This window comes from Coloeus monedula (assembly GCF_965178545.1).
Source record: "Coloeus monedula genome assembly, chromosome: 5".
Taxonomy (NCBI): domain Eukaryota; kingdom Metazoa; phylum Chordata; class Aves; order Passeriformes; family Corvidae; genus Coloeus; species Coloeus monedula.
In genome coordinates this window covers 73,439,641-73,466,221 of record NC_138785.1, presented here as the reverse complement: position 1 = coordinate 73,466,221, position 26,581 = coordinate 73,439,641, and the positions used below count along the sequence as shown (strand labels likewise).

Sequence of the window (26,581 nt, the reverse complement as noted above, 5' to 3'; positions counted from 1 at the left end):
ATTAAATAAAATTATTTAAATATTATTAAATAAAATTATTATTTAAATAAAAACATATTTAAATAAGTGATAATAATTAAATTCTTATTTCTTTAAATAATTAATAAATAAACTATAAATTATTTTTAATAGAATAAAATACGTCATTTGAGCTATAGAATTCTAATAATACCTATTTAAAATCCCTCATTTCAATTCTACCCTAGAAATACAATATTGAAATGAATAAAAAAATTAACAATTCTAATAATCCTATCGGGATCATTTTCTTCCTTTAACAACCTCATCCCTTGGGAATTCTTTCCTTCGGAGCAGCAATTCCCTGGGAAGCTCCATCCTGGGCCCGCCGTTATCCCGGCGCTTCTCCGCGGATTCTCGGCCCATCCCAATTCCCAGCCTGCTCCTCCTGCCGAGCTCTCGGCCCCGGCGGCTGCACAGGGAGCAAAGCTCTGCTCATTCCCTTCTCCAGAGCTCTCCTTTCGCTTGCGTATTCCCATTTTTTCCCTCTGGGGGATGTCCATTTTTCTGAGGCCTGAGCTCTGCGAGGGGATGAATTCCTGAGGAATTCCTGAAGGGAATGATCAGTACCAAAACCTGAATTCTTCACCTCAATCTTTGTCGCCTCCGAACACAGAATTCCCAATCCCGTTTTCCTGATGCTCCAGGAAAAGCCCGCAGCGGTGGCACCGGGAGTTTTCTGGGAATTGTAGATTTGATTTCTTGTGTTTCTTTTAAATGCATTTAGCTCTGGCTGGAAAAAAATTCCAGAGGGATCAGGAATGGTGCAAAGAGCAGCTGCAAATCCATCGGGAGAGCCCAGGGCGGCCAAGAAAGGGCCCATTCCCGGCCCAAATGTCCCGGAGGAGATTCCAGAGGGACAACCCGAGGTTCCCAAGTCCCACCCGGGAGGAGCAGCGAGGGCACCGCCCACAGGGATGGATGTGGAGGGTGGGATTGGAATTCCCGTGGTTCCTGCTGGCACCGGAGCGAGGTCGGAAGAGAAGCCGGTGGTGTTACCCGGAGCGGGGAAGGAAGAGGCTCATCCTGAGCCGGAGTTGGAGATGAAAAAGGAGACTGAGGAGCCCTCTGCTCCCGCCATGGAACCTCTGGAATCATCCAGCAAGGCTGAGGCGGAGCCAGCGGCGATCCCAGCGGCCGGAGAGCCTCCGGGAGCCATCCCTGGAGCCACATTCCCGCGCTCAGATGAGGCTCCTGCGGACACGGTGTCACCCGGTGTCACCCAGCCGAGCACGGAGCCGGCTGCTCCGGAGAAAAACCCCATTCCTGAGGTTGGGAAAAGCAGCCATGAAACATCCACAGAGAGGAAAGCTGTCCCAAAAACTATGGATGCTCCAGGGAAAAAACTGGATGTGGCAGGAGCAGAGAGAGGAGGGAAGGTGGAGGAATCCGTGCTCAAAGCTGCGGGGGAAAATCCCGGGAAGGTTTTGGTCAAGGCTGGGGCAGAGTCAGAGAAAGCACTTGGAAAATCGTCAGCCAAGGGTGGGGCTGCCGTGGAAAACTCTGGGAATGCCAGTGGCGACAGCCACACGGGAAGTTTGGTGAAAATCCCACAAAATAAAGGGATGGGAGCTGCAAAATCCGACGAAAGCCGCCCAGCAGCTCCGGTAAATCCCACTGCATCCCTCAAGGAATCTTGCATCGGGAAAACCCTTCTGAAGGCGGTGGTGTCCGTCCCGGATATCCTGAAGCAGAGAATTCCAGTCAGGATCAATGAACCTTCCCTGGGGAAAGCTGGGGAGCAGAAAATCCCCCCCAAACCGGAGCCGCGGGGCCAAACGGGGCCGGAGAAGAAAATCCCATCCAAAGGCACGGCTCAGCCGGGACCTGGGAGCAGCCAATGGAAAGGGAATGGAAACTCCGGAGCGGATGGACAGGGAGACAGTGGGAGGAGCTCATCCCAGCAGGAAAAGGATTCCCAGCTGGAATCTCGGGCTGGTTCAAAGCAGTGCCAGCAGGGAGAGAGCGGAACATCCGGAACCAAAGGAGATCCCGGCGGGAATCAGGTGAGGAGGGCAGGAATGCCGCTGGTCCCTGTGCTTCTCCCGCTCTGGGATACTGGGATCGCGCTCCTTTTCCCTTTTCCATGAATCACTGGGCCACCAGAGGAGCTGCTGGGCCACCAGTTGCCTTTTAGCTGCAACACCAGGGTGTAACTGATTGGAAAATCCTACGGAAAAAGTTATTCCGGAAGCGAGCGTTGATTGTATCCTACCTCAATTCCTTGGAGCAGCTCCGAGTGGGAAGGAAGGAGCTCAGTGTCCTTTGGGGAGCTGGAATTTGCTTTGCCAAGCCCTGCATGGAAAAGGGGCTTCTGAGCCAGGCAGCTCCTGTTGGTGGCAAATCCCTGGAGCAGCTCCGGAGCCATGGGGACATCCCAGAGCAGCTCCTTGAGCTTAAACATGGCTGTGCTTGGTGGGGATTGGGATTTCCTGGGATTTGATGGGAATTTTTGGTCTCATTTTGCAGGCTCCTGGTGGGGGTGGTGTTGCCGCTTGGAAAAGCGGCGCCGGCAGCGGCGGAAAGCAGAGGGAGGTAAGGATGGAACGGGATTAAAGGGATGGGTTGGATGGAAAAGGGGATTTGGGATGTTCCAGGGGCTGGGATTGGATGGGATTTCAGGTGTTTTCCAACCCAAACCATTGCAGGATTCCATGACATTCCTGCTCTCAGGAATCTTTCCCCTCCTCCCACAGTGGGATCATCAAATTCCTGCCCTTTTTCCATGCAGTGTCCATGGATTCCATGGGCTCTTGGATGCTGGAATCCCTTTGGGATCGGTTTCCCTTTGGATCTCTCGGTCACTATTTCCAGGTTCATGGAGCTGGGAAGCCCCAGCTGGGATCAGATCCCATAAATCCATCACCCAAACCTGCCCCAAATCCCAGTTTCCCGGCTCCCGGTGTCCAATCCCTTTTCCCAAGGCAGCTTTTCCAGCTTGGCCGAGTGTGGAGCCATCAGGAGGGGCCCCTCGCTCCCTCTGGGTGTGGATCCTTGGGATTTTCCATGCTCCAGATGGGGATGAGGTGGTTCATGCACCCTTGGAAAAGAAATTTCTGGGATCAAGTTGGAAGCCTGGATCCTTTTATTCATCCCAATCCACACAAACCTTTCCGGGGTGTTCAGGAAGACGATGGTGACGGAACTTCCCCAGGTGTGGGAGTCAATCCCAGGAGGGAGCTCTGCACCCTCTGGAAAAGGCTTTGGAATGACACACATAAGAACCAAAAGCTCTTTTCCCAAGATGTTTGATTCCATGGAATGGAATGGAAATGGAACCAGGCTCTTCCATTCCCTCCACCATGCCCACCTGGCATTCCACATTGCTCATATTCCTGCAGGGAATGTAGCACAGGCCCACGTTACTCCCGCTTTTCTTTGGGATTTTAAAAAGGAAAAGGAGGAAAAGGCACAAATCCCTTGAATTCCAGATGGTTTTCCTGCTTCCAGCTCGCCTCGGCCTTCGAGTTCAGCTGGGCACGAGTTTTTTCCCTCTTGCCGTGTTAAATATCCATGAAAATTTGAGGGTAGGATGGAATATTTTGGGAGAAAAAGTCACAAAACTTTGGAATTACCAATGGAAGGAATCAGAGGTATCGTTTGGGGCGGGGCACCCGGCCTTTGGGACCCAGAACTTTGAATTGGCAGGAATTTTATCCATGGAATCATATCTGTGGAATTTCATCCACTGAATTGTATCCGTGGAATTCTGTCCTTCGAATTTCATCCATGGAATTTTATCCACTGAATTTCGTCCATGGAATTGTATCCATGGAATTTTATCCACTGATTTTTCAGTTGAACTTTATCCATGGAATTTTATCCATTGAAATTTATCCATGGAATTTTATCCACTGGATTCTATCCACTGAAGTTTATCCATGGAATTTTATCCATGGAATTTCATCCACTGAATTTTATCCACTGAATTTTTACCCACTGAACTTTATCCATGGAATTTTCTCCACTGGATTTCATCCATGGAATTTTATCCATGGAATTTCATCCACTGATTTTTACCCATTGAACTTTATCCATGGAATTTTATCCACTGGATTCTATCCACTGAACTTTATCCATGGAATTTTATCCATGAAATTTCATCCACTGAATTTTATCCACTGAATTTTTACCCACTGAACTTTATCCATGGAATTTTCTCCACTGGATTTCATCCATGGAATTCTATCCATTGAATATCATGCACTGAATTTTGTCCATTGAACTTTATGCATGGAATTTTATCCATTGGATTTTATCCATTGAATTTTATCCATGGAATTTTCTCCACTGGATTTCATCCATGGAATTTTATCCATGGAATTTCATCCACTGATTTTTACCCATTGAACTTTATCCATGGAATTTTATCCAAGGAAATTTATCTATGGAATTTTATCCATGGAATTCTATCCATTGAATTTCATCCGCTGAATTTTATCCATTTAATTTTATACATTTAATTTTGTCCATTGAATTTTATCCACTGGTTTTTATCCATTGAAATTTATCCATGGAATTTTATCCACTGAATTTTATCCATGGAATTTTATCCACTGGATTTCATCCATGGAATTTTATCCATGGAATTTCCTGCACTGACTTTTACCCATTAAATTACATCCACTGACTTTTATCCATGGAATTTCATCCATTGAGCTTTATCCCCTGAACTCCCTCCATGGAATTCCATCCCGTTGATCCGCTGCGATCTTTCCAAGCGCTTTGGGTTCTGGAACGAAACCTGAGCTTAATTAAATTAATTACCACAATGCTGGGATTTAAGGCCTGAACCTTTTTTTCCTACCCTCCAACAAAGTTTGGGAATTTTTTTTCCCCCCTTGGATCCAAGGTGCGGATGCTCCTCCTGGGGATGACATTCCAACGTTGTTCCATTCCTGTTTTTCCGCTTCCCAGGAGGAAGAGCTCTTCCCGTTCAACCTGGATGAGTTTGTTACGGTGGACGAGGTGGTGGAGGAAGTCGAGTCCCCCGTGACCCCGCGGCGAAACCCGCCCAGGGGCAAGAGAAAAGAAGGTCCCAAACCCAACCCTTCGGAGCCAGCGGCCAAGAAGAGGAAAGGGAAGAGCTCCGGAGCGAGCGCGGCCGAAGGTGAGCTGTCCTTTGTCACCTTGGATGAGATCGGGGAGGAGGAGGACGCCCCGGTGCCGCTGCCGGGCGCCGACCCCCAGGGCCTGGTGGTGGTGGATGAGGTGGTGGAAGAGGAGGAGCTGTCGGAAGCGGTGAAGGATCCGCAGGCGCTGGTGACGCTGGATGAGATCTCGGAGCAGGAGGAGCCGGCTTCCCACAGGGCCGGGCCCCGGCCGGAATTCGAGGAGCGGGATCTGAAGGCCGAGCCCTTGGTGACGGTGGATGAGATTGGGGAGGTGGAGGAGCTGCCCCTGAACGAGCCCACGGAGCTGAGCGCCGAGGAGGGAAAAGCCAATCCCGGAGATTGCGCGGCCTCCCAGGTGCCCGACGATCCCAACGCCTTGGTGACTGTGGATGAGATCCAGGAGGACAATGAGGACAACCCTCTGGTGACTCTGGATGAGGTTAACGAGGATGAGGATGATTTCCTGGCGGACTTCAATCACCTCAAAGAGGGACTCAACTTTGTTACAGTCGATGAAGTCGGGGATGAGGAAGAAGAAAATGCTTTCCCAGGGAAAAATCCGCCCGAGGATGAAGATGATGAAGATATTGTTGCTGTTGCAGGACCAGAAGAAATGGGAATTCTGGGAGATACGAATCCAGAGGAGGAAATGGTTGAAATCTCCAAGCCAAAAGGTGAGGAACCTCAAGGCCAGGTTGCACCTGGGCCGGTGGAAGGTGTCCCTGTCCGTGTCCTTCAGGTCCTTTAGGGTGTCCCTCCCAACCCAAACCGTTCCACGGCTGCGTCCCATCATCCCACGATTCCATCCCAACGTGCGTTTCTGTCCCCAGCAGCTCAGCTGGGATCAGGAGATGCAGAACCAAAGTGTCAGCAGAAGAAAACGACTTTTCCAGGCGCCTCCAAGACGCAGAGCACTCCCAAAGGTAAATCCAAAGGAACCTCCCACCGGGATGCTCCTGGTTTTCCTGGCTGGAAGATTTCTTTCCTGCCCGTTTGAAAATTCCTCCCGTACCTCACAACCACAGTGAACCTCCAAGTCAGGGCCCAGAATCCGTGGTTTTTCTTGGCTCCTCCAAATCCATGTTTAACCAGTTGGTTAAACTTGGAAACCTCACACGGAAAGTTTTTTTTCCTAAAATTCCCAAATCCAGATGGAATTATTGATTATTAGCCCGCTGCAGTGTGGTGTCTCCTGTCATCCTGTGGCGAGTTTTATTCCCAACATTCAGGGTCTGGAAAGGAGGGAATTGCTGCCAGGGCTGTGAAATGGGAATGTAGAGATGGAGTGAATTCCATGGGGTCAGTCCTTCAGGAATTGCTCCAACATGGATCATTTTTCCATGGGGTCATTCCTTCAGGAATTGCTCCAACATGGATCATTTTTCCATGGGGTCAGTCCTTCAGGAATTGCTCCAACATGGATCATTTTTCCATGGGGTCATTCCTTCAGGAATTGCTCCAGCTTCCATGGGGTCATTCCTTCAGGAATTGCTCCAACATGGATCATTTTTCCATGGGGTTAGTCCTTCAGGAATGCTCCAGCTTCCATGGGGTCATTCCTTCGGGAACTGCTCCAACGTGGATCCCTTTTCTATGGGGTCAGTCCTTCAGGAACTGCTCCAACATGAGTCACTTTTCCATGGAGTCTTTCCTTCAGGAACTGCTCCAATGTGGGTCACTCTTCCATGGGGTCATTCCTTCAGGAACTGCTCCAGTGTTGGGTCCCTTTTCCATGGGGTCATTCCTTCAGGAGCTGCTCCAACATGGATCCCTTTTTCCATGGAGTTGGTCGTTCAGGAATTGCCCCAGCTTCCATGGGGTCAGTTCTTCGGAAACTGCTCCAGCTTCCATGATGGGGTCATTCCTTCAGGAATGCTCCAGCCTGAATCCCTTTCCCATGGGCTCAGTCCATCAGGAACTGCTCCAGCTTCCATGGGGTCAGTTCTTCCAGAACTGCTCCAACATGGATCCCTTTTCCATGGGGTCATTCCTTCAGGAACTGCTCCAGCTTCCATGGGGTCAGTCCTTCAGGAACTGCTCCAACATGGATCCCTTTTCCATGGGGTCGTTCCTTCAGGAATGCTCCAGCCTGGATCCCTTTTCCATGGGGTCAGTCCTTCAGGAATGCTCCAGCTTCCATGGGGTCATTCCTTCGGGAACTGCTCCAACATGGATCCCTTTTCCATGGGGTCAGTCCTTCCGGAACTGCTCCAACATGGATCCCTTTTCCATGGGGTCAGTCCTTCAGGAACTGCTCCAGCCTGGATCCCTTTTCCATGGGGTCAGTCCTTCAGGAATTCCTCCAGCTTCCATGGGGTCATTCCTTCCGGAACTGCTCCATTGTCGGTCCCCTTTTCCATGGGGTCATTCCTTCAGGAACTGCTCCCGCCTGGATCCCTTTTCCATGGGGTCAGTCCTTCGGGAACTGCTCCAGCTTCCGTGGGGTCAGTCCTTCAGGAACTGCTCCAACATGGATCCCTTTTTCCATGGGGTCATTCCTTCAGGAGCTGCTCCATTGTTGGTCCCTTTTTCCATGGGGTCGTTCCTTCAGGAGCTGCTCCAGCTCCCATAGGGTGGATTGCTCTATTCCCAGAAAACGGTGGGTTTATTGGAAATGGAGATGACCTGTGCATCAAAACAGGGCAGGGACCAGCTTGGGTGAAAAACCTGATTTTTGGAGCACTCAAGAACTGTAATTTCCCCCTGAGGAATCAGAGATTCCCCAGGTTTGGCTAAAGGAATGTGAGGTTGGAATATTCCTTGGAGCTGGGTGTGGTGACTGTGGTGTATCCTCAGCTCTGGATATCCTGGTTCCCAAGGCCGGATTCTTCTGCCAGATCTGCTCCCTCTTCTATGCCGACGAACCCTCCATGATCAACCACTGCAGGACCCCCCTGCACCGGCAGAACATGGAGGTACCGCCCAGGAAAACGGGAATATCCCCCCAAATCCTTGGATTCGGGGCTGTGGAGAATTCCCCGCGAGTTCACGCGTCGCGGGGTTTGGGAATACACGGCCCGTGGGAATATGGGATCTTTTAATTCTGTGCCCAGATTGGGGGGAATCCTGATCTCTGAGATTCAGCCACATTCCCTTCAGGAGCTTCCGGTGTCAATGCCATCCTGGGAGCCAAATTTGGGGTTTTTTGGGACAAATCCCACCTTGGCCACGGGAGGAGCTGCCTGAACTCCCAGGTGTTCCTGGGCCTGCCCTGGTTTTAGGGGATGATCCTGGAATATCCGTGCAGCACCGTCTCTTCTCCCTTCTCCACAGAAATTCATGGCCAAGCAGCAGGACAACGGCGGGGAAGAGCCGAGCTCCAGGTGATGGGAGCACGGAAGGACCTTCCCAGGAACGACGCTTCGGGGCCACTCAGTTCTGTGTCTGTGGATTTCCTTTGTCCGTTGGGGTCAGGAAGGAGCATCCGTGGTGTAAAAAAAAAAAACAGTGGAGCTGGGAACAGACTAAAGCCAAAGCCGGTGAGGGTTGGATTTGTGTCTCCGATCATCCGACGTGGGAGAGGCTGTTCCAGGTGTCCCCAGGAAATAAATGTTCTTACTGTATAGTTACCCCGGGGCTCGTGTTTGGGGCCATTCCTTGGGGTTTGGGAAGTCTGGATGCTGCTGGAGATCCAGGGGATTGAGGTGGATGGATCCAGTGGAGAGCTGGGAAGGGTGTGGAGCTCCGGGAATGGCTGAGGGAGCTGGGAAAGGGGCTGGAACTGCAGGAGAGGCTGAGGGAGCTGGGAAAGGGGCTGGAGCTGCAGGAGAGGCTGAGGGAGCTGGGAAAGGGGCTGGAGCTGCAGGAGAGGCTGAGGGAGCTGGGAAAGGGGCTCAGCCTGGAGAAAAGAGGGATCAGGAGGGACCTTGTGGCTCTGCACAACTCCCTGAAATCTTGGAGCCAGGTTGGAGTCGGGATCTGCTCGCAGGGAACAGGGACAGGAGGAGAGGGAACGGCCTCAGGCTGGGCCAGGGAAAGTTTAAGTTGGATATTGGGAATTTTCCTCCTGGGAAGGGCTGTCCAGCCCTGGCAGCAGTGAAATCCCCATCCCTGGAGGGATTTAACCTCCTGCAGATGTGGCACTTGGGGACACGCTCAGTGGTGGCCTGGGCAGTGCTGGGGGACAGTTGGACTCGATGGCCTCTGAGGGGTTTTCCAACCCAAACAATTCCATGATTCCATGAGTCCCTGCCCTGCACCCAACCTGCCCCAGGGCCCTCAATTCCATGGTGACATTCCAAACTTGGAGACCCCTCTGGAGCTCTCAACCCCTCCTGGGGCTCATTAGCAGCCGACGGAGCCGCAGCAGGAATTCCTTTAATTCCTTTAATTCCCTTGCCCGTGGCCGGGACTTGGGGCTCCCGGTGCCTTTTTGGGGAGCACGTGGCAACCATTACTCCCCATGGGCTTCAGCAGGGTGGGCCAGAAGGGAAACCGTGGATGAACTCCTTGGGAATGCTGAACTTCTCTAAGGTGGGATCAGTGCCAGGCTCCGGAGAGCAGCCGTGGGCGTGGGAAAGGCCCAGGAGGTCAGGATGGGCAGGGCCGGAGGGCGCTGATCCCCCTGGCACCGATGGCGTGGGCGGGGATGTGTTCCCTGCTCTGTTGGCCGGTCCTTGGCACAGCTCTTGGTCCATAAAGTCTTTCCCACTGGGACATCTCTTGGTGGATGAAGGCTTCCCATTGGGACAGAGTTTTGTATCCGTTGGCATTCCCTTGACGCTGCTCTTGGTGTCTCTTGGTTTCCTCTTGGCACCGATCTTGGTCGGTGAGTTCTTCCGCATGGGACATCTCTGGGTGGATGGATTCTTCCATGTGGGACATCTTTGGGTGGATGGATTCTTCCATGTGGGATATCTCTTGATGGATGAATTCTTCCATGTGGGACATCTCTGGGTGGATGGATTCTTCCATGTGGGACATCTCTTGGTGAATGGATTCTTCCATCTGGGACATCTCTTCGCGGATGAAGTCTTCCCATTGGGACCAATTTTTGTATCCCTTGGCTTTCCCTTTGCACCATTCTTGGTGTCTCTTGGCTTTGCCTTGGCACAGATCTTGGTTGGTAAAGTCTTCCCACTGGGACATCTCTGGGCGGATGGATTCTTCCAGGTGGGACATCTCTTGGTGGATGGATTCTTCCATGTGGGACATCTCTTGGCAGATGAAGGCTTCCCATTGGGACACACTTCTGTATCCGTTGGCATTCCCTTGGCACCGTTCTTGGTGTCTCCTGGCTTTTCCTTGGCACGGCTCTTGCTCGATGAAGTTTTCCGTGTGGGACATGTCCTGATCCATGAAATCTTTGCTTTGGGACATCTCATGGTTGATAAATCCCTCCATTTGGGACATCTCCTGGTTGATGAAGGCTTCCCATTGGGACACACTTTTGTATCCATTGCCTTCCCCCTGGCACAGCTCTGGATTTCTTTCAACTTCCCATTGGCGCTGCTTCGGGGACGTCTCACCTTTCCCTCGGTCCGTGTGGTGTTCCCAATGGGACATCTCGTGGCTGATGAAGTCTTCCCACTGGGACAGGTCTTTGTATCCGCTGGCTTCCCCTTGGCACTGCTCTTGGGATCCGCTGGCTTCCCCTTGGCACTGCTCTTGGGATCCGCTGGCTTCCGCTTGGCACCGCTCTTGGGATCCACTGGATTCCCCTTGGCACCGCTCTTGGGATCCGCTGGCTTCCGCTTGGCACCGCTCTTGGCTGATGAATTCTTCCCATTGGGACAGATCCTCGTCTCCGTCGCCTTGCCCCTGGCACAGTTCCGGGTCTCTCCTGGCTTTCCCCTGGGACAGCTCTTGGTTGATGAATTCCTCCATTTGGGACATCTCTTGAGTGATTAGGTCCAACCATCGGGACAGATCCTTGTATCCATGGATGTGCCCCCGGCTCAGCCCTTGGGATCTCTTTCCATGCCCTTGGGATCTCTTTCCGTGCCCTTGAGGTACCTGTGGATCTCGGCCGTGTCCCCTTTGGCACAGCCCTCGGGGACTTCCCGAGGCTTCCCACTCCTCCTGCTCCATGGCCAACGTCCCCTGTCCCTCCCGGGATCAGAGCAGCCCCTGGACCGGCTGGGAGCCGGGATTCACCTTCTCCAGGGGCATCTCCAGAGGGATCCCGGGAGCTGCTGCTCCTGAGGGAAGGGTTCTACTGGGAATGGCCCTGAACCCTTCGGGGTCGCGCCGGGATCCGGGCACGGCGCAGCTCCCGCGTCACAAAGGGACGCCCCAACCGCGGGGCCTTCTGGAACCATCTGGAACCTTCTGGAGCTGCAGCCCCGGGGAGTGGCCAATGGGTTTGACCCCACTGCCGACCCCGCTGCGGTTGTGGGGTGTTGAGGGCCCGCCTCTTCCCTGTGGGATTCCTGCCGGGAAAGGCCACGGCGCCTTTAAAGCATCTCCAAGCTGCATCTGGCAACCCCGGTGCTGGAACGCTGCCCCGCAGCCATGGCGCTGCTCCAGGAAATTCCTGACATCCCGGCAAGTGCTGAGGCAGCCCGAATCGGGGGCTGGGTGTGCTTTGGCCCCGGGAAACCGGGAACGGGGCCAGGAGCGGGGCCGGGATTTCTGCAAACCTCGAAAGTGCCCGTCCCGTGGGGCTGAGTCACGGCCGCCCCTCCTGGGCCCTCTCCAGAGCCTCGACGGAAGGCAGGAGCTGCCTGAGCCCCGAACAAAAGCCTTCCCAGCATCCAGCCCTTGGAATCGGGCAGGGAATGCTCCGTCCTCTGTGCCAGGCGGGCCCCGCGCCAGCCACGTTGTCCCCGCTGTGCCCTGCTGCCAGCCTGGGATGGCAAAGGAGCACCCCCGGGTGATGCAGATCCAAAGGATCCCGGGGTGCCACGGAGCCGGGGGACCCTGTTCCACTCCTTTCTCAGCCCAGCGGGGCTCTGGGACACCCCCAGAGGGAGCAGGGATGGGGACAAGGGACAGGGATGAGACCGGCGCCAGCTCCGCTCCGCGCGGGCAGGAAATCCCAATAAAAGAAGGAAAAAGTCGAGCCGGGAAGGTTCTTCTGGGGCGGAAAACGAGCGCGTGTGAGACCCCCGCGCAGGGTGGGGGGAGAGGCAGGACCCAGACCCCTTCCCTGGCACCCAGACCCGCACCCCCGACCCCCACCCGGGACACTCCCGAGGGGTCGGGGCCGGGGGCCGCTCCTCGCCGCGGGGTTCGGCCCCGCTCCGCCCGCAGCGGACTCCGGGACCTCCCGGGTCCCCGGGCTCGGCCGGCGATGCCGCCGCTGCGGCGGGAGGAGCTCCCCCCAGACCCCCGGGCCCCTCCCCGAAGTGGCGATGGCACAGTGGGGACACCGCGGGGGGCTGGGGACAGCGGGGATACCCTGAGGGGACAGCGGGACACGGTGATGGGACAGCGCTGGGGACACGCTGGGGACACGGGGCAGGGCCCGCAGGTGAGCGGGCGGGTCCGATGTGCCCCGTTCGAGGGGTCCGGTGACACGGGGAGCGGGACGGGGCCGCTGAACGGGGCGGGGCGGGCAGGGGACGGCCGGGGGTCCCGGGCGGGGGGCGGGCAGGAGACAGGCGGGGGGTCCCGGGCGGGGGCCGTGCCGGGGGCGGGCGGGGGGTCCCGGGCGGGAGGCGGGCAAGAGGCAGGCAGGGGTCCCGGGCAGGGGGCGGGCTGGGGTCCCGGGCAGGAAGCGGGCGGGGAGCGGCCGGGGGTCGCGGCCGAGCGGGAGGGGGCGGGGGCGGGGAGGGGCCGGGAGCGGGCCGGGCAGGAGCGGGCAGGGACCGGCAGGGACCGGCAGGGACCGGCGGGGCCGCGGCCATGCCGGGGTTGCCCCTCGCTCCGCTGCTGCTGCTGCTCCTGCTGGGCCCCCCGGCGCCCCCCGCCCGCGCCGCGCCCCCCGCCCGCGCCACCCCCCGGCCCCGCGGGCTGCCGACCCCCCCCCAGCCCGGCCGGCCCCGCGTCTCGGGGGTGGGCACGGCCAGCGGGGTGTCCCCTCCGAAGGGCATCGCCAGCGCACCCCACAAAGCCAGCGGGGTGTCCCCCAGAAAGGGCACCACGGCGGGACCCCCCAAAACCAGCGGGGTGTCCCCAACGAAGGGCATCGCCAGCGGACCCCCCAGAGCCAGCGGGGTGTCTCCCATGAAGGACACCGTGACGGGACCCCCCAAAACCAGCGGGGTGTCTCCCATGAAGGACACCGTGACGGGACCCCCCAAAACCAGCAGGGTACCCCCCCCGAAGGGCATCGCCAGCGGACCCCCTAAAGGCAGCGAGACGCCCCCCCCGAAGGACACCACGACGGGACCCCCCGAACCCAGCGTGGCACCCCCCCCGAAGGGCACCGCGGCTGCTCCCTCGAGTGGCACCACCACGGGACCCCCGAAGGGCACCACGGCCCCCCCGGTGCGGGCCAGCGGGACCCCCCCCGGGCCCGGCCCCTCCCAGCGCGGGGGGCTGCGGGAGGGGGACCCCGCGGTCACAGGTAGGAGCTGGGGGGGCTCGGGGGGCGGCTGGGATGGGGGGGGGGGGGGAAGGACTGAGTGTGCAAGAAGGGGGTCTCATGGGGGGGGGCAATGGGGTGCCAGCGTCTGGAGGTGTCCCCACCCTGGGGGTGCTGCGTGAGTGGTCCCAGCGCCCCTCCGTGGCATCCCCGCGTCCCCTCGCAGCCCCTGCGCCGAAGGTGACGAAGGTGGCGGTGGTGAGGAAGAAGGTGGTGAGGAAGAAGGTGGTGAGGAAGAAGAAGGTGGTGAAGAAGAAGCCGGAGGCTCCGGCCGCTCCGCAGGAGCCCCGTACGTGCGCTGGGTGTGGGGGGACCGGGCACCGTCACCCGCACACGGACGCGGCCCTGGCGTGGGGGGCACCTGGGGGGTACAGGGGGGGCACCTGGGGCTTGGGGCGTCGAGGCGGGGTTCCCACGGCGCAGCTCCGTGGGCCGCAGGGGGGGGACAGCCGTGGGGGCAGGGGGCGAGCCCTGGGTGACCCCGGTCCCCGCTGTGTCCCCAGCGTGCCCCCCCCTGGGGCTGGAGTCGCTGCGGGTGCTGGACACGCAGCTCCGGGCGTCCAGCCACAAGCGGCACGGGCTGGGCGCGCACCGCGGCCGCCTCAACATCCAGGTACGGCCGGGAGTGCCAGGGCTGTGCCAGGGCTGTGCCAGGAGTGTGCCAGGAGTGCCAAGGGTGTGCCAGGAGTGTGCCAGGAGTGTGCCAGGAGTGTGCCAGGGGTGGGCGAGGAGTGCCAGGAGTGTGCCAGGGGTGTGCGAGGAGTGTGCCAGGGGTGGGCGAGGAGTGCCAGGAGTGTGCCAGGGGTGTGCGAGGAGTGTGCCACGGGTGTGACGGAAGTGAGCGAGGAGTGCCCGGCGTGTGCCAGGAGCGTGCCAGAGGTGTGCCAGGCGTGTGCCAGGCTGGCGGGGATGTTTCGATGTCACCTGCGTGGCACGTGGCATGCGGGTGTGGCAAGCGCCTGGCAAACGCGGGGTAGGTGTGGCACGTCCGTGGCACGTCTGTGACACGTTTGTGGCGAGCTCACGGCCCCCCCGCACGGCACACGGCTGCCACGGGCGCTCCCCGGCCCGATCCCCTCCCTCCTGCGTGGCCACCGTGGGCTCCACCGCGGGCCCTCGAGGGCTCCCCGCCATCGCGGTGCCACCACCCCGGTGCCACCACCCCGGTGCCACCTCCACGGCGCCGGGGACCTCGCGGGCGGTGGGGACGTGTCCCCGTGTGTGTCCCCTCCCCTCCCCGCAGTCAGGGCTCTACGACGGCGACTTCTACGACGGGGGCTGGTGCGCGGGCCACGAGGACACGGAGCAGTGGCTGCAGGTGGACGCCCGGCGCCTCACCCGATTCACCGGCGTGGTCACCCAGGGCCTCAACTCCATCTGGACGTACGGGGCCGAGGGGGATTTGGGGTGGGCGAGGGAGGGGGGACATGGCGGGGGACCCCGTGACACCCCCCCCCCGTGCCCCACAGGTACGACTGGGTGACGTCCTACAAGGTGCAGGTCAGCAATGACACCCACGCGTGGCTGCCGAGCCGCAACGGCACCGAGGAGGCGGTGGGTGCCCACCTGGGGGGTGGCACGGGGAGGGGGACCCCCGGCATGGCACCCCCAGACTGAGCGGGGCCACCGGGGGTGACGGTGACGGGGGGAGTAACCATCTGTAATTATGGGAGGGCGATTGAGCACGGTGGGTGGGTTAATTAGGGTGGGGGGGGTTAATTGTGCCAGGGAGGGTAACAATGCCAGGAAGGGTTAATTGTGCCAGGGGGGATGAGCATTCCAAGGGTGAACCATTCCAGGTGGGATAACCGCGCTGGAGAGGGCATTAACCACCCCGGGTTAACCACACCGGCAGCGGTGACCAGCCCGGGTTGCCCATCCCGGGCTCCCGGTGCCAGCTGGCCCCGCGCCCGGGCTCTGTTGCCCTTGGCCTCCCCGCCCCGGGCACCCTCCCGTGCTTCCTCCCGGCACAAAGGCGGCTTGTCCCGGCCTGGGCACCTGCCAGCCCCCCTGGCACGGCGTGGGGACACGCGTGGGCACCGGGAGCGGCCACGGCAGCCGGGAGCTGGGGAGGGCTTGGGGTGCCCGTGCTGGGGCTGTACCAGGGGTGGGTTTGGGAGTCCTCCTGCCTCACCCATGCCAGGAACAGATTTGGGGGTTCCTATACCCATCCCTGGGGACCCTCCCCCTGTGGGGCGGGGGTTTGGGGTCAGAGCAGCGCCCCGCAGCCCCATCTGGGCTCTGCCCCCCTCCCTGCCCCAACCCCGGCCGCGTCTGCTCCGCTTTAGGGGCATCCCCCGCGTCCCTGTGACCCCTCCGTGTCCCCTCCGTGTCCCCTCGTGTCCCCTGCAGGTGTTTCCCGGGAACACGGACCCCGAGACGCCGGTGCTGAACCTGCTGCCCTCGCCCCTCGTGGGGCGCTTCCTGCGCATCAACCCCCAGAGCTGGTTCCCGAACGGCACCGTCTGCCTGCGGGCCGAGGTCCTGGGCTGCCCCGTGCCCGGTGGGTGCCCGCTAGGTGCCCGCTGGGTGCCGCGGCTGTCCCTTGCCCCGTGGCGACCCGCTGGGTGCGTGCCCCGGGTCCCCGCACGCCGCCCCAGCAGCGCGCACGGCACCAGCGCTGTGGCCGGAGCGGCGGCCGGGGTCGTTCGCTGGCTCTGACCGTGTCCCCCCGGTGTCCCCTCGGTGTCCCCTCGGTGTCCCCGCAGACCCCCACGCCTGGCCCCCGCCGCCCCCGCCCGCCTCGCAGCTGGATTTCCGCCACCACAACTACAAGGAGATGAGAAAGGTGCCAGCCCCGAGCCGCGGCGGGGGTGGGCAGGGCTCTGTGTCCCCCGGGACACCCCGGGGCGGGTCTGTGCCATCTCAGGGTGTCCCCGCGGGGTGTCCCTGACGCCGCCACCCCGCAGCTGATGAGGAGGGTGAGCGAGGAGTGCCCCGACATCACCCGCGTGTACAGCATCGGGCAGAGCTCCCGCGGGCTGCGCCTCTACGTGATGGAGATCTCGGACAACCCCGGGCAGCACGAAGTCGGTGGGTGCCGGGGGGGACCGCAGGGGACAGCTGGGGACAGGGTGGGCGTGGGGACAGTGTCCGGGGGTGGCCAGGTTGGCACGGAGTGGGGACAGCAGCGCTGCGGATGCCCAGGATCTGGATGGGGACACAGGGGATGCCCTGGATGGTTCAGGGGGGTGGGGATGGTCACCAGGGATGTCCAGGGTGGTGTGTGGGAGGGATGGGGTGGGGACAGTGACAGCCAGGGTGGGGACAGCGTGGCTGGGGACACCCAGAGCGGGGCAGAATGGGGATGGGAACAGTCGCTGGGGACAGCCAGGATGGGGACAGGGGGTACTGGGACAGCCAGACTGGGGCAGGATGGGGGGACTGGGGATATGTAGGGTGGGGATGGGGACACAGCGACGCCCAGGCTGGTGCAGGGAGGTGGGGACAGCCACCAAGATCATCCCAACCACGTCCCCACGGCCCGGGCAGGCGAGCCTGAATTCCGCTACGTGGCCGGGATGCACGGGAACGAGGTGCTGGGCCGGGAGCTGCTGCTGAACCTGATGGAATTCCTGTGCCGAGAATTCCGGCTGGGCAACCCGCGCGTGGTGCAGCTGGTGACGGACACCCGCATCCACCTGCTGCCCTCCATGAACCCCGACGGCTACGAGACCGCCTACAAGCTGGTAGGGTCGGGATCGCCACCCCGGTGCCACGCCGGTGCCATCCTGGTGACCGTCCCGGTGACCGCGGTGTCCCCACCAGGGCTCGGAGCTGGCGGGATGGGCCATGGGCCGCTGGACCTACGAGGGCATCGACCTCAACCACAACTTTGCCGACCTGAACACGGCGCTGTGGGACGCCGAGGACAACGACCTGGTGCCCCACCAGTTCCCCAACCACTACATCCCCATCCCCGAGTACTACACCTTCGCCAACGCCACGGTGAGAGCCCGAAACGCCCCGATCCTCCCGGGATGGGGCCGTGGGGAGACCCCGAAACCCACTCGTCCTGTGCCAGTGTCACAGTGAGACCCCAAAAACCAGCCCTGAACCCCCTCCCTCCTGCACCCCATCATCCCACCCCCAATGACGTGGTGAGCCCCCCAAAGCTCCTCCATGCTCCTGCACCAGCACCACAGTGAAACCCCCAAAATCTCTCGTGTCAGTGCTGTGGTGAGACCCCCCAAAACCCCTTAAAACCCTCCAAAACCTCCTCAAAACACCCCTGAAATCCCCCAAAAGGCCTCCATGCTCCTGCACCAGACCAGAGTGAATCCCCCAAAATCCCTCGCGCCAGTGCGGTGGTGAGGCCTCCCAAACCCCTTCAAAACCCCTCAAAGCCCCCCAAATCCCCCTGCAACCCCCCCAAAACCCCTCCCAATCCTCCCTCACCAGCACTGCGGTGAAACCCCCAAAATCCCTCATGGCAGTGGTGTGGTGAGACCCCCAAAATCCCTTGGAACCCCTCAAAACCCCTTTAAAACCCCCCAAAAACCTCTCAAAACCCCTCCACATCCTCCTGCACCAGCACCGCAGTGAACCCCCCAAAATCCCTCATACCAATGCTGTGGTGTACCAAAACCCCCTTAAAACCCCTCAAAACCCCCTTAAAACCCCCAAAATCCCCTTAAAACCCCCAAAATCCCTCATACCAATGCTGTGGTGTACCAAAATCCCTTAAAACCCCTCAAAACCTCCCAAATCCCCTCCCAATTCTCCCCCACCAGCACCACAGTGAACCCCCCAAAATCCCTCATGGCAATGCTGTGCTGACACCCCCAAAACCCCCTTAAAACCCCCCAAAATCCCTCATGGCAATGCTGTGCTGACACCTCCAAAACCCCCTTAAAACCCCCCAAAATGGCAATTCTGTGGTGACACCCCCAAAACCCCCTTAAACCCCTAAAATCCCTTATGGCAATGCTGTGGTAAAACCCCCTTAAAACCCCCCAAAATCCCTCACGGCAATGCTGTCGTAAGACCCCCAAAATCCCCCCAAAAGACCCTTAAATCCCCCAAAATCCCCCCAAATCCCCTTGAAACACCCCCAAAACCCTTCCCAATCCTGCCCCACCAGCACCGCCACGGGTGACCACACTGGGGCCGAACCCCAACCCATCCCAAGGGGCCAACAGCAGCCTGGGTGGCACGGGTGGCACGGGTGACACGGGTGACACGGATGGCACGGGTGACAGGGGTGGCACGGGTGGCACGGATGGCATGGGTGACACGGGTGACACGGGTGGCATGGGTGACACGGGTGGCACGGGTGACACGGGTGACACGGGTGACACGGATGACACGGATGACACGGGTGGCACGGGTGGCACGGGTGACATGGGTGACACGGGTGACAGGGGTGGCATGGGTGGCACGGGTGACACGGGTGGCATGGGTGACACGGGTGGCACGGGTTGCACGGGTGACACGGGTGGCACGGGTGGCATGGGTGGCACGGGTGGCACGGGTGACACGGATGACACGGGTGACACGGGTGACACGGGTGACACGGGTGACACGGGTGACACGGGTGGCATGGGTGGCACGGGTGACACGGATGACACGGGTGACACGGGTGGCACGGGTGGCACGGGTGACACGGATGACACGGGTGACACGGGTGACACGGGTGACACGGGTGGCACGGGTGGCACGGGTGACACGGGTGGCACGGGTGACACGGGTGACACGGGTGGCACCGCGCAGGTGGCCCCGGAGACGCGGGCGGTGATCGCGTGGATGCAGCGCTACCCGTTCGTGCTGAGCGCCAACCTGCACGGCGGCGAGCTGGTGGTCACCTACCCCTTCGACATGACCCGCACCTACTGGAAGGCCCAAGAACTGACCCCCACGCCCGACGACGGCGTCTTCCGCTGGCTGGCCACCGTCTACGCCACCGCCAACCTGGCCATGGCCAGCGGCGACCGCCGGCGTTGCCACTACGACGACTTCACGCGCTTCGGCAACATCATCAACGGTGCCAACTGGCACACGGTGGCCGGCAGTGAGTAAGGAGCCTCGGCCACCCCTTCTGTCGCCCCTTTTGTCCCCTTCTGCCACCGCCCCGCTGTCCCGCGCAGGTATGAACGACTTCAGCTACCTGCACACCAACTGCTTCGAGATCACCGTGGAGCTGTCCTGTGACAAATTCCCGCACGCCTCCGAGCTGCCCGAGGAGTGGGAGAACAACCGGGAGTCGCTGCTGCTCTTCATGGAGCAGGTCGGGCACGGGGCGGCCGTGGGGTGGCACCGGCGGGGTTGGGGTTTGGGCAGGGAGGGAGTGGCTCAAGGGTGAGCGAAGCAACCCCGGGTCTGTCTGTCCGGAGGGTCCGGGGAGTGCTGGGAATGGGGGAACTGGGAAGGGGGGCCAGGATGGGGGGTGTGGTGGTTCTGCGATCATGGGGACACCAGGGGGATCCAGGTGGTTCTGGGGTCATGGGGACACTGAGGGGATCCAGGTGGTTCTGGGATCATGGGGACACTGGGGGGATCCAGGTGGTTCTGAGGCCATGGGGACACCGGGGGGAAGAGGGTCCAGGATAGGGGATCTGGTGGTTCTGGGATCATGGGGACACCGGGGAAGGGGGTCCAGGATGGGGGATCCAGGTGGTTCTGCGATCATGGGGACACCGGGGGGATCCAGGTGGTTCTGGGGTCATGGAGACACTGAGGGGATCCAGGTGGTTCTGGGGCCATGGGGACACTGGGGGGGGTCCAGGTGGTTCTGGGATCATGGGGACACTGAGGGGATCCAGGTGGTGCTGGGATCATGGGGACACCGGGGGGGTCCAGGTGGTTCTGGGATCATGGGGACACTGGGGAAGGGGGTCCAGGATGGGGGATCCTGGGGGGTGCTGGGATCATGGGGACACTGAGGGGATCCAGGTGGTTCTGGGATCATGGGGACACCAGGGGTGTCCAGAGTGGGAGATTTGGGGGTCTTTGGGCCATTGGGACACTGGAGAAGGGGCGTCCAGGATGGGGGTCCTGGGGTATGCTGGGTTCATCGGGGCATTGAGGGGGCTCAGGGGGTGCTGGGATCACGGGGGCACCGGGGAAGAGGGGTTCAGGATGGGGGATTTAGGGGTGTTCTGGCGATGGGGGAATTGGGGTGTCCAGGTGGTTCTGGGGCAGTGGGGACACTGGGGGGTCTGGGACCATGGGGACACTGAGGAATGGGGTCCAGGGTGGGGGGTCTGGGGGGTGCTGGGTTCATCGGGACACTGGGGGAGGTCTGGAGGTGCTGGGGGACCATGGGGACACGGGGTCCTGGGCAGGTCAGCGACAGGGAACCCCCAGGAGGGGTGTCTGTGACACTTGGGGAGGGGGGGGACACACTGGGGACACCCTGTGGCACCTGCCCGACCCCCCGGGACCCCCCGGCTCCAGGTGCACCGCGGGATCAAGGGCGTGGTTCGGGACAGCGACACCGAGCAGGGGATCCCCAACGCCATCATCTCCGTGGATGGCATCAACCACGACGTCCGCACCGGTACGGGGGCACCGGGAGGGGAGTGGGGCCGGATTTGGGGTGGCGGCGGAAATGGGATCCGGCTGGGAGTGAAGATGGGATAAGGGCAGTAACTGGGTTGGGAGCAGGGATAGGGCTGGAGGTGGGAATGGGGCGGGGGTGAGGATGGGAATGGGGAAGGGGATGAGATTTAGGGATGGGATTGGGGTTGCAGATGGAGATGGAAATAGGATTAGAGGGGGAAAGGGGGTGGGATGGGGAGAAGAATGGGAATGGGATGGGAATAGGAATGGGATGAGGCTGGGAATGGGGACAGGGAAAGGAAGGAGATAATGAGATGGGATTTGGGGATGGGATTGGGAATTGCAGGTGGGGATGGAAATAGACTGGGAAAAGGGATGGGGACAGGAATGGGGTTGTGGATACGAATGGGATGGGGCTGGGGACAGGGATGGAAGGGGGATGGGATTGGGGGTTGCAGATGGCAATGGAAGTAGGATTAGAGCGGGAATGGGATCGGGGATGGGAATAGGAACAGGGATGAGACAAGAACGGGACTGGGCATGCAAATGCAATGGGGCTGGGGATGAGGACAGGGATGGGGGACAGGAGTGTGACACCCGCCCCGCCGCAGCCTCGGACGGGGACTACTGGCGGCTGCTGAACCCGGGCGAGTACGAGGTGACGGCGCGGGCCGAGGGCTACGAGGCGGCCACGCAGCCGTGCCGGGTCTACTTCGAGAACGTGCCCACCCCGTGCAGCTTCCGCCTGGCGCGGGCGCGGGGCCGGCACCGGCCCGGGAGGAGCCGCCCGGGCCCCGACCCGGCCCTGCGGCTGCAGCGGCTGCGCCTCCGCCGCCTGCGCGCCCACGGCCGCGGGCAGTGACCGGGCCGGCCCCGGGGCCGCGGGCTCGGCCGGGGGGGGGCGCGGGGCGCGACGGCTCCCAGTAAAGTTTGGCTGCGCTGCCGCTGCGACTCTGCGGGCCTGGGGCGGCGGAGGGGGCTGGGAATGGGACCGGGAACTGGGGCAGGAATGGGACCACCGGGAGCGGGACCGGGACTCGATCCTGCCCCGGCCCCCAGCGCGCGAGCACGGCGAGGCCACGCCCCCGACAGGCCACGCCCCCTCCGTGCATATAAATGGACCAGTCAAACCCCGCCCATTCCGTGGTGACCAATAGAAACGCCGCGATAAGACACGCCCCTCGTAGGCCCCGCCCCATTTGCCCATAAATGGTCGTTCCCCGTAAGCCCCGCCCATTGGCGAAGGCGCCTCTGGCCCCGCCCCGCTGCCCCCCGAAGCTCTCGTCCCGCCCCCTCCTCGAATCTCTGGGCGTCTATTGGCTGCTGGAGATGAGGGGCGGGGCTTTTCGGGGTCGGGGACCAATAGGATGCGAGATGTGTGGGCGGTGCGGAGGGGGCGGGGCTGGGGGGACGCTGAGGGGGCTCGGGAATAGCGGGGCCATACTGGGAGCACTGGGGGGATACTGGGGGGATTCTTGGACCACGGGGACAGTGGGGGTCTGCAGCGTGCGGTGGCCACAAGGTGCTGGGGCCACTGGGATGGTCTGGGGGCTGCTGGGCCATGAGAGTGCTGAGGGGGTGGGTCTGCGAAGTTCTGGGGAGCGTGGGGACAATGGGGGGTCCAGAGGGTGCCTGGACTGTGGGGGTCTGGGAAGTACTGGGACCGTGGAGGCACTGGAAGGGTGCGGGGGGGTCCTGGGACCATGGTGGGGGGCACTGGGGGATGTTGGGACTTTGGGGACACCGGGAGAGGGTCAGGAGTGGGGATCCAGGGGCTGCTGGGGCCATGGGGTGTCCATGGAGAGGGGGTCGGGGGTGCTGGGACCGTGCCCCCAATGTCTCAGGCTGCCCGAGGGATCCCCCCCGTGCCCGTCCCCCCACCCGAAATAAAGACCTGTCCTCGACGCTGGGCTGAGCCCTTCCTCGGGGGTCCCCAACACCCCCGGGACCCCCACGGGGAGGCTCCAGCACGGGTTTGGGGGGGTGGTCATCACCGTGATGACCTCCCCAGCCCCTCGGGGTGACCCTGGACAGGGGGGGTCACCCCCAGGTCCAGTTGGGGCCCCCCCTGAGCGCCGAGCTGGGGGATGTTTCTACTTCGGGGGGTACAGCACCTCATGCTCGAGGTGCTCGGTGAGTGGGGTTTTTGGGGTTTGGGGGATTTTGGGGGAGTTTTTGGGGTGTTGGGAGTGAGGTCTGGGGGTGCTGGAATTCGCAGCCCCTAAAAACGGGGGGTTGGGGTCATCGCGGGGAGTGGGGAGGGGGTTTGGGGAGGTTTAGAGCCCCTGTTGGGGGTGCTGGAGTGGTGGGACCCCATTTTCGGGGAGTGGGAAGGGGATTTGGGGCCACGGGAAGGGGTGCCAGTGGTGGTCCCCATTTCACCGCCATGCCCGTAGCTATCCATTGCTGCCCCATCACCGGGATTTGGGGGGCGGGGAGGGGGGAACAGGGGGTCCCCTCGTCACTTCCCGGGCCCCCCGTGCCCTGCGCAGATGCTGCTGCTGCTGCGCCCCCAGATCCCCCCTCCCCGTGACCCCATAACCTTCCCGGGATGGGTTTATGGCATCATCCAACATCGGCAGGGGCAGCACCTCCCGCTCGGCGCCTGCGCCCGCCGCGCCGCCGGAGCCTCCGCCGGCCTGGGCACGGCCCAAATTGGGGGTCCCTCGCCGCCGTGCTATCACCAGAGCCCCCCCAAACCTGCCCGAGCTCCCCCACCCCAAGGGCCGCACAACAATGGGCTGAACGCATCCGGCGTCTGCCAGCGCTGGGAGCGGCCGGCTGGGGAAACAAAGAGATCCCCTTCTCTCCCCCCCAAAAAAATCCCCTCCGCGTGGTGCTGGGGAGGGGTCACCGAGCCCCCCACGGCCGGTGAGGGACCCCCCGGTTTGCCCCGAGGAGCTGCACAGCCGCTGGCCCCGATTTGAGGAGCGACAGCGCCGGTAGCAGCAGGTGGGGGGAGGGAGGGAGCGGATTTGGGATTTATTTTGGGGAGGGGATGCCGGGAGCCCGGGAAGGGAGGTGGGGGGGGGTGGGGTTGAGGCCGTGCGGGGTTTGGGGACCCCCGGCTCCTTTGCTGTGCCCAGCCTGGCTCAGCCCCCCCAGCCCCGAGCGGCCCCCGGGGGGGGGTCCGTCCCCTTCTGTCCCCTTCTGTCCCCTTCTGTCCCCTTCTGTCCCCTCGTGCCCCGCCCCGTGTCCCTTCGCCCCGCTCCGGCCCGGCCCGGCGGGCAAAGGACGGTGCCCACGGGCTGCCCACCTTTGCCCGGGGCGGGTGGTGCCGCGGCTCCCGGTGAGTGTTGAGGACCCGGGGAGGGGTGGGGCACCCCCAGATCCTGCTGCTGTTCCCCTCTGTGCCCCCCACAGCCCCTGGTGCCCACCCTGCGTGCCCCGCTTAAACCCCCTGCCCAGCCGGGCTCGGGGGTGAACCCCCCCCGATGGGGGCCCATCAAAGGGGGGAAGGGACCCCCCCATCTGTTTCCCCGCTGCTTTTGGGGTATCCTTGGGTGGGAGCCGCACCGGCACTGCCCTGACCCCCCTGTGCCACCCCAGGGATGACTCTGGGGGTACCCTGGGGGGTCCCTGTGGAGGTGGGCACTGCCCTGACCCCCCTGTACCACCCCAGGGATGAGTCTGGGGGTACCCTGGGGGGTCCCTGTGGAGGTGGGCACTACCCTGACCCCCCTGTACCACCCCAGGGATGAGTCTGGGGGTACCCTGGGGGGTCCCTGTGGAGGTGGGCACTGCCCTGACCCCCCTGTACCACCCCAGGGATGGCATCAGTTTTACCCCGGGCATCCCCACCCATGGCACCTCCCTGACCACCCCTTATCCCACCCCACAGGTGCCCCCATGGCGTCGTTCCGCATCCGGCAGTACCGGGAGCAGGACTACGAGGCGGTGCGGGCACTGTTCGCCCGCGGCATCCTGGAGCACGCTCCGGCCGGCTTCCGGCACGTGCTGCGCTCGGCGCGGGTACGGCTGGCACTGCTGGCCGTGTTCGTGGCCGCGAGGGCGGCCGCCGGCTCCTGGGTGCTGGGGCTGGGCACCGTGGCCCTGGCGCTGGTGCTGCTCTGGGTGCTGGTGCGCTCGCTCAGCGCCGAGTACGTGCGCGACGCGCTGGGCACCGACCTGTGCGACGTGCCCGGTGCTTACCTGCGCCCGCCCGACTGCTGCTTCTGGGTGGCTGAGGCGGGTGGCACCGTGGTGGGCATGGTGGCGGCGGTGCCCGCGGGCCGCGGCGAGCTGGAGCTGAAGAGGATGTCGGTGAGCCGGGAGCACCGTGGCCGCGGGCTGGCGCGGGCGCTGTGCCAGGAGGTGCTGGGCTTCGCCCACGCCCGTGGCTACGGAGCCGTGGTGCTCAGCACCTCCATGGTGCAGGTGGCAGCGCAGCGGCTCTACGAGGGGCAGGGCTTCCGCAGGGTGGGCATGTCCTACCCCTCGCTGCTGGGCACCGTGCTGAACTTCCAGATCTTCCGCTACCGCTGCGACCTGGGCGATGGCACCAAGTAGGGCCCGAGGGGCGCCGGGGGCCTGGAATGGGTGGCACTGCCACGGCACCACGGGACAGCGCGGCACCCCGAACCTGGCACACGAGGCAGTGCCGTGGCACCCCAGCTCCAGCCCCAGCACAGCAGCACCGCCGCGGCACCGCGAGGCCGGGACATGAGGCGCTGCCGTGGCACGCGTGGCGCTGCCGTGGCACCCGAACCCTGGCACGCGGGGCACTGCTATGGCACCCCAAACCCGGCCCCAGGACACGAGGCATCACCCCAGCGCTCCGACCCCAATCCTGGCACAGCAGCACCAGCACAGCACCACGATCCCGGGACACGAAGCACCGCCGCGGCACCCCAGCCTGGCACGTGTGGCGCTGCCGGGGCACCCCGACTGCGGGACGTGTGGCAGCACCTTGGCATCTGAACAACTCCGGGACTCCAGCACAGCACTCCAGCCCTGGCACACGAAGCACCACCATGGCAGCCCCGATCCCCACCCCGGCGCAGGAGCCAGCACCGCGGCCCTTCCCGGATTTCCAGCAGCGGGAAATAAAGAGAGACCTGTGGGAACACTGTGTGTGACAAGGGACATCTTGGGGGACGGGGAAAACCCCATGGGGGTAAAGGACAGCTTGGGGGACACTTCGGGGGACAAGGGGTGCCTTTGGGGACAGCGAGTACCTTGGGAGAGAAGGGATACCTTGAGGGACGTCTTGGTGGAACAGGGGACATCTTGGGGGCACCTTTGAGGGTAAGGGGGCACCTTGAGGGAGCTGGGGACACGCTGGGGGACAACGGAGATCTTGGGGGAGAGGGGAAATCTTTGGGGACAGGCGACATTCGGGGGGGACAGGGCCCGTGCCCTCAGCCAAGATGGCGGCGGTTCCCCTTTCCCGCTGCCCTCACTCAAGATGGCGGCGGTTCCCCTTTCCCGCTGCCCTCACTCAAGATGGCGGCGGTTCCCCATTCACCTGCCCGTGCCC

The 26,581-nt window shown here is 61.8% G+C and overlaps 3 protein-coding genes across 5 annotated transcripts in view; all 3 read left to right on the top strand.

The window, feature by feature from the left end:
- ZNF638 (zinc finger protein 638) overlaps nucleotides 1-8,686 on the top strand; it is a gene marked incomplete at its 5' end in the record, with an annotated part of 61,267 nt that extends 52,581 nt beyond the window's left edge. The window contains 6 exons of the mRNA XM_082282018.1: nucleotides 746-2,024; nucleotides 2,488-2,553; nucleotides 4,936-5,806; nucleotides 5,963-6,055; nucleotides 7,929-8,047; nucleotides 8,406-8,686. Coding sequence (XP_082138144.1) covers nucleotides 746-2,024; nucleotides 2,488-2,553; nucleotides 4,936-5,806; nucleotides 5,963-6,055; nucleotides 7,929-8,047; nucleotides 8,406-8,459 — 2,482 coding nt within the window. The 3' untranslated portion in view covers nucleotides 8,460-8,686. The remainder of the gene's footprint in view (nucleotides 1-745; nucleotides 2,025-2,487; nucleotides 2,554-4,935; nucleotides 5,807-5,962; nucleotides 6,056-7,928; nucleotides 8,048-8,405) is intronic.
- Nucleotides 8,687-12,920: 4,234 nt separating this feature from the next.
- Nucleotides 12,921-21,964, top strand: CPXM1 (carboxypeptidase X, M14 family member 1; the record flags this gene model as incomplete). The annotated part of the gene is made up of 14 exons (XM_082282017.1): nucleotides 12,921-13,584; nucleotides 13,769-13,891; nucleotides 14,106-14,215; nucleotides 14,846-14,985; nucleotides 15,072-15,156; nucleotides 15,955-16,105; nucleotides 16,311-16,390; nucleotides 16,512-16,635; nucleotides 17,095-17,291; nucleotides 17,371-17,550; nucleotides 19,315-19,612; nucleotides 19,689-19,828; nucleotides 20,998-21,100; nucleotides 21,714-21,964. 14 exons carry the CDS (start codon nucleotides 12,921-12,923, stop codon nucleotides 21,962-21,964), a joined length of 2,646 nt encoding a protein of 881 aa, XP_082138143.1.
- Nucleotides 21,965-23,725: 1,761 nt separating this feature from the next.
- Nucleotides 23,726-26,152, top strand: NAT8 (N-acetyltransferase 8 (putative)). Of its 3 annotated transcripts, none has more exons than XM_082281737.1 (2): nucleotides 23,726-24,044; nucleotides 24,944-26,152. In XM_082281737.1, exon 2 carries the CDS (start codon nucleotides 24,952-24,954, stop codon nucleotides 25,609-25,611), a length of 660 nt encoding a protein of 219 aa, XP_082137863.1. In that variant the 5' UTR covers nucleotides 23,726-24,044; nucleotides 24,944-24,951; the 3' UTR covers nucleotides 25,612-26,152. The 3 variants fall into 3 exon arrangements, with proteins under 3 accessions (XP_082137863.1, XP_082137861.1, XP_082137862.1); XM_082281735.1 differs by having other exon boundaries at nucleotides 23,726-24,054; XM_082281736.1 differs by lacking the exon at nucleotides 23,726-24,044 and adding an exon at nucleotides 24,326-24,391.
- The last annotated feature ends 429 nt before the right edge of the window (nucleotides 26,153-26,581 follow it).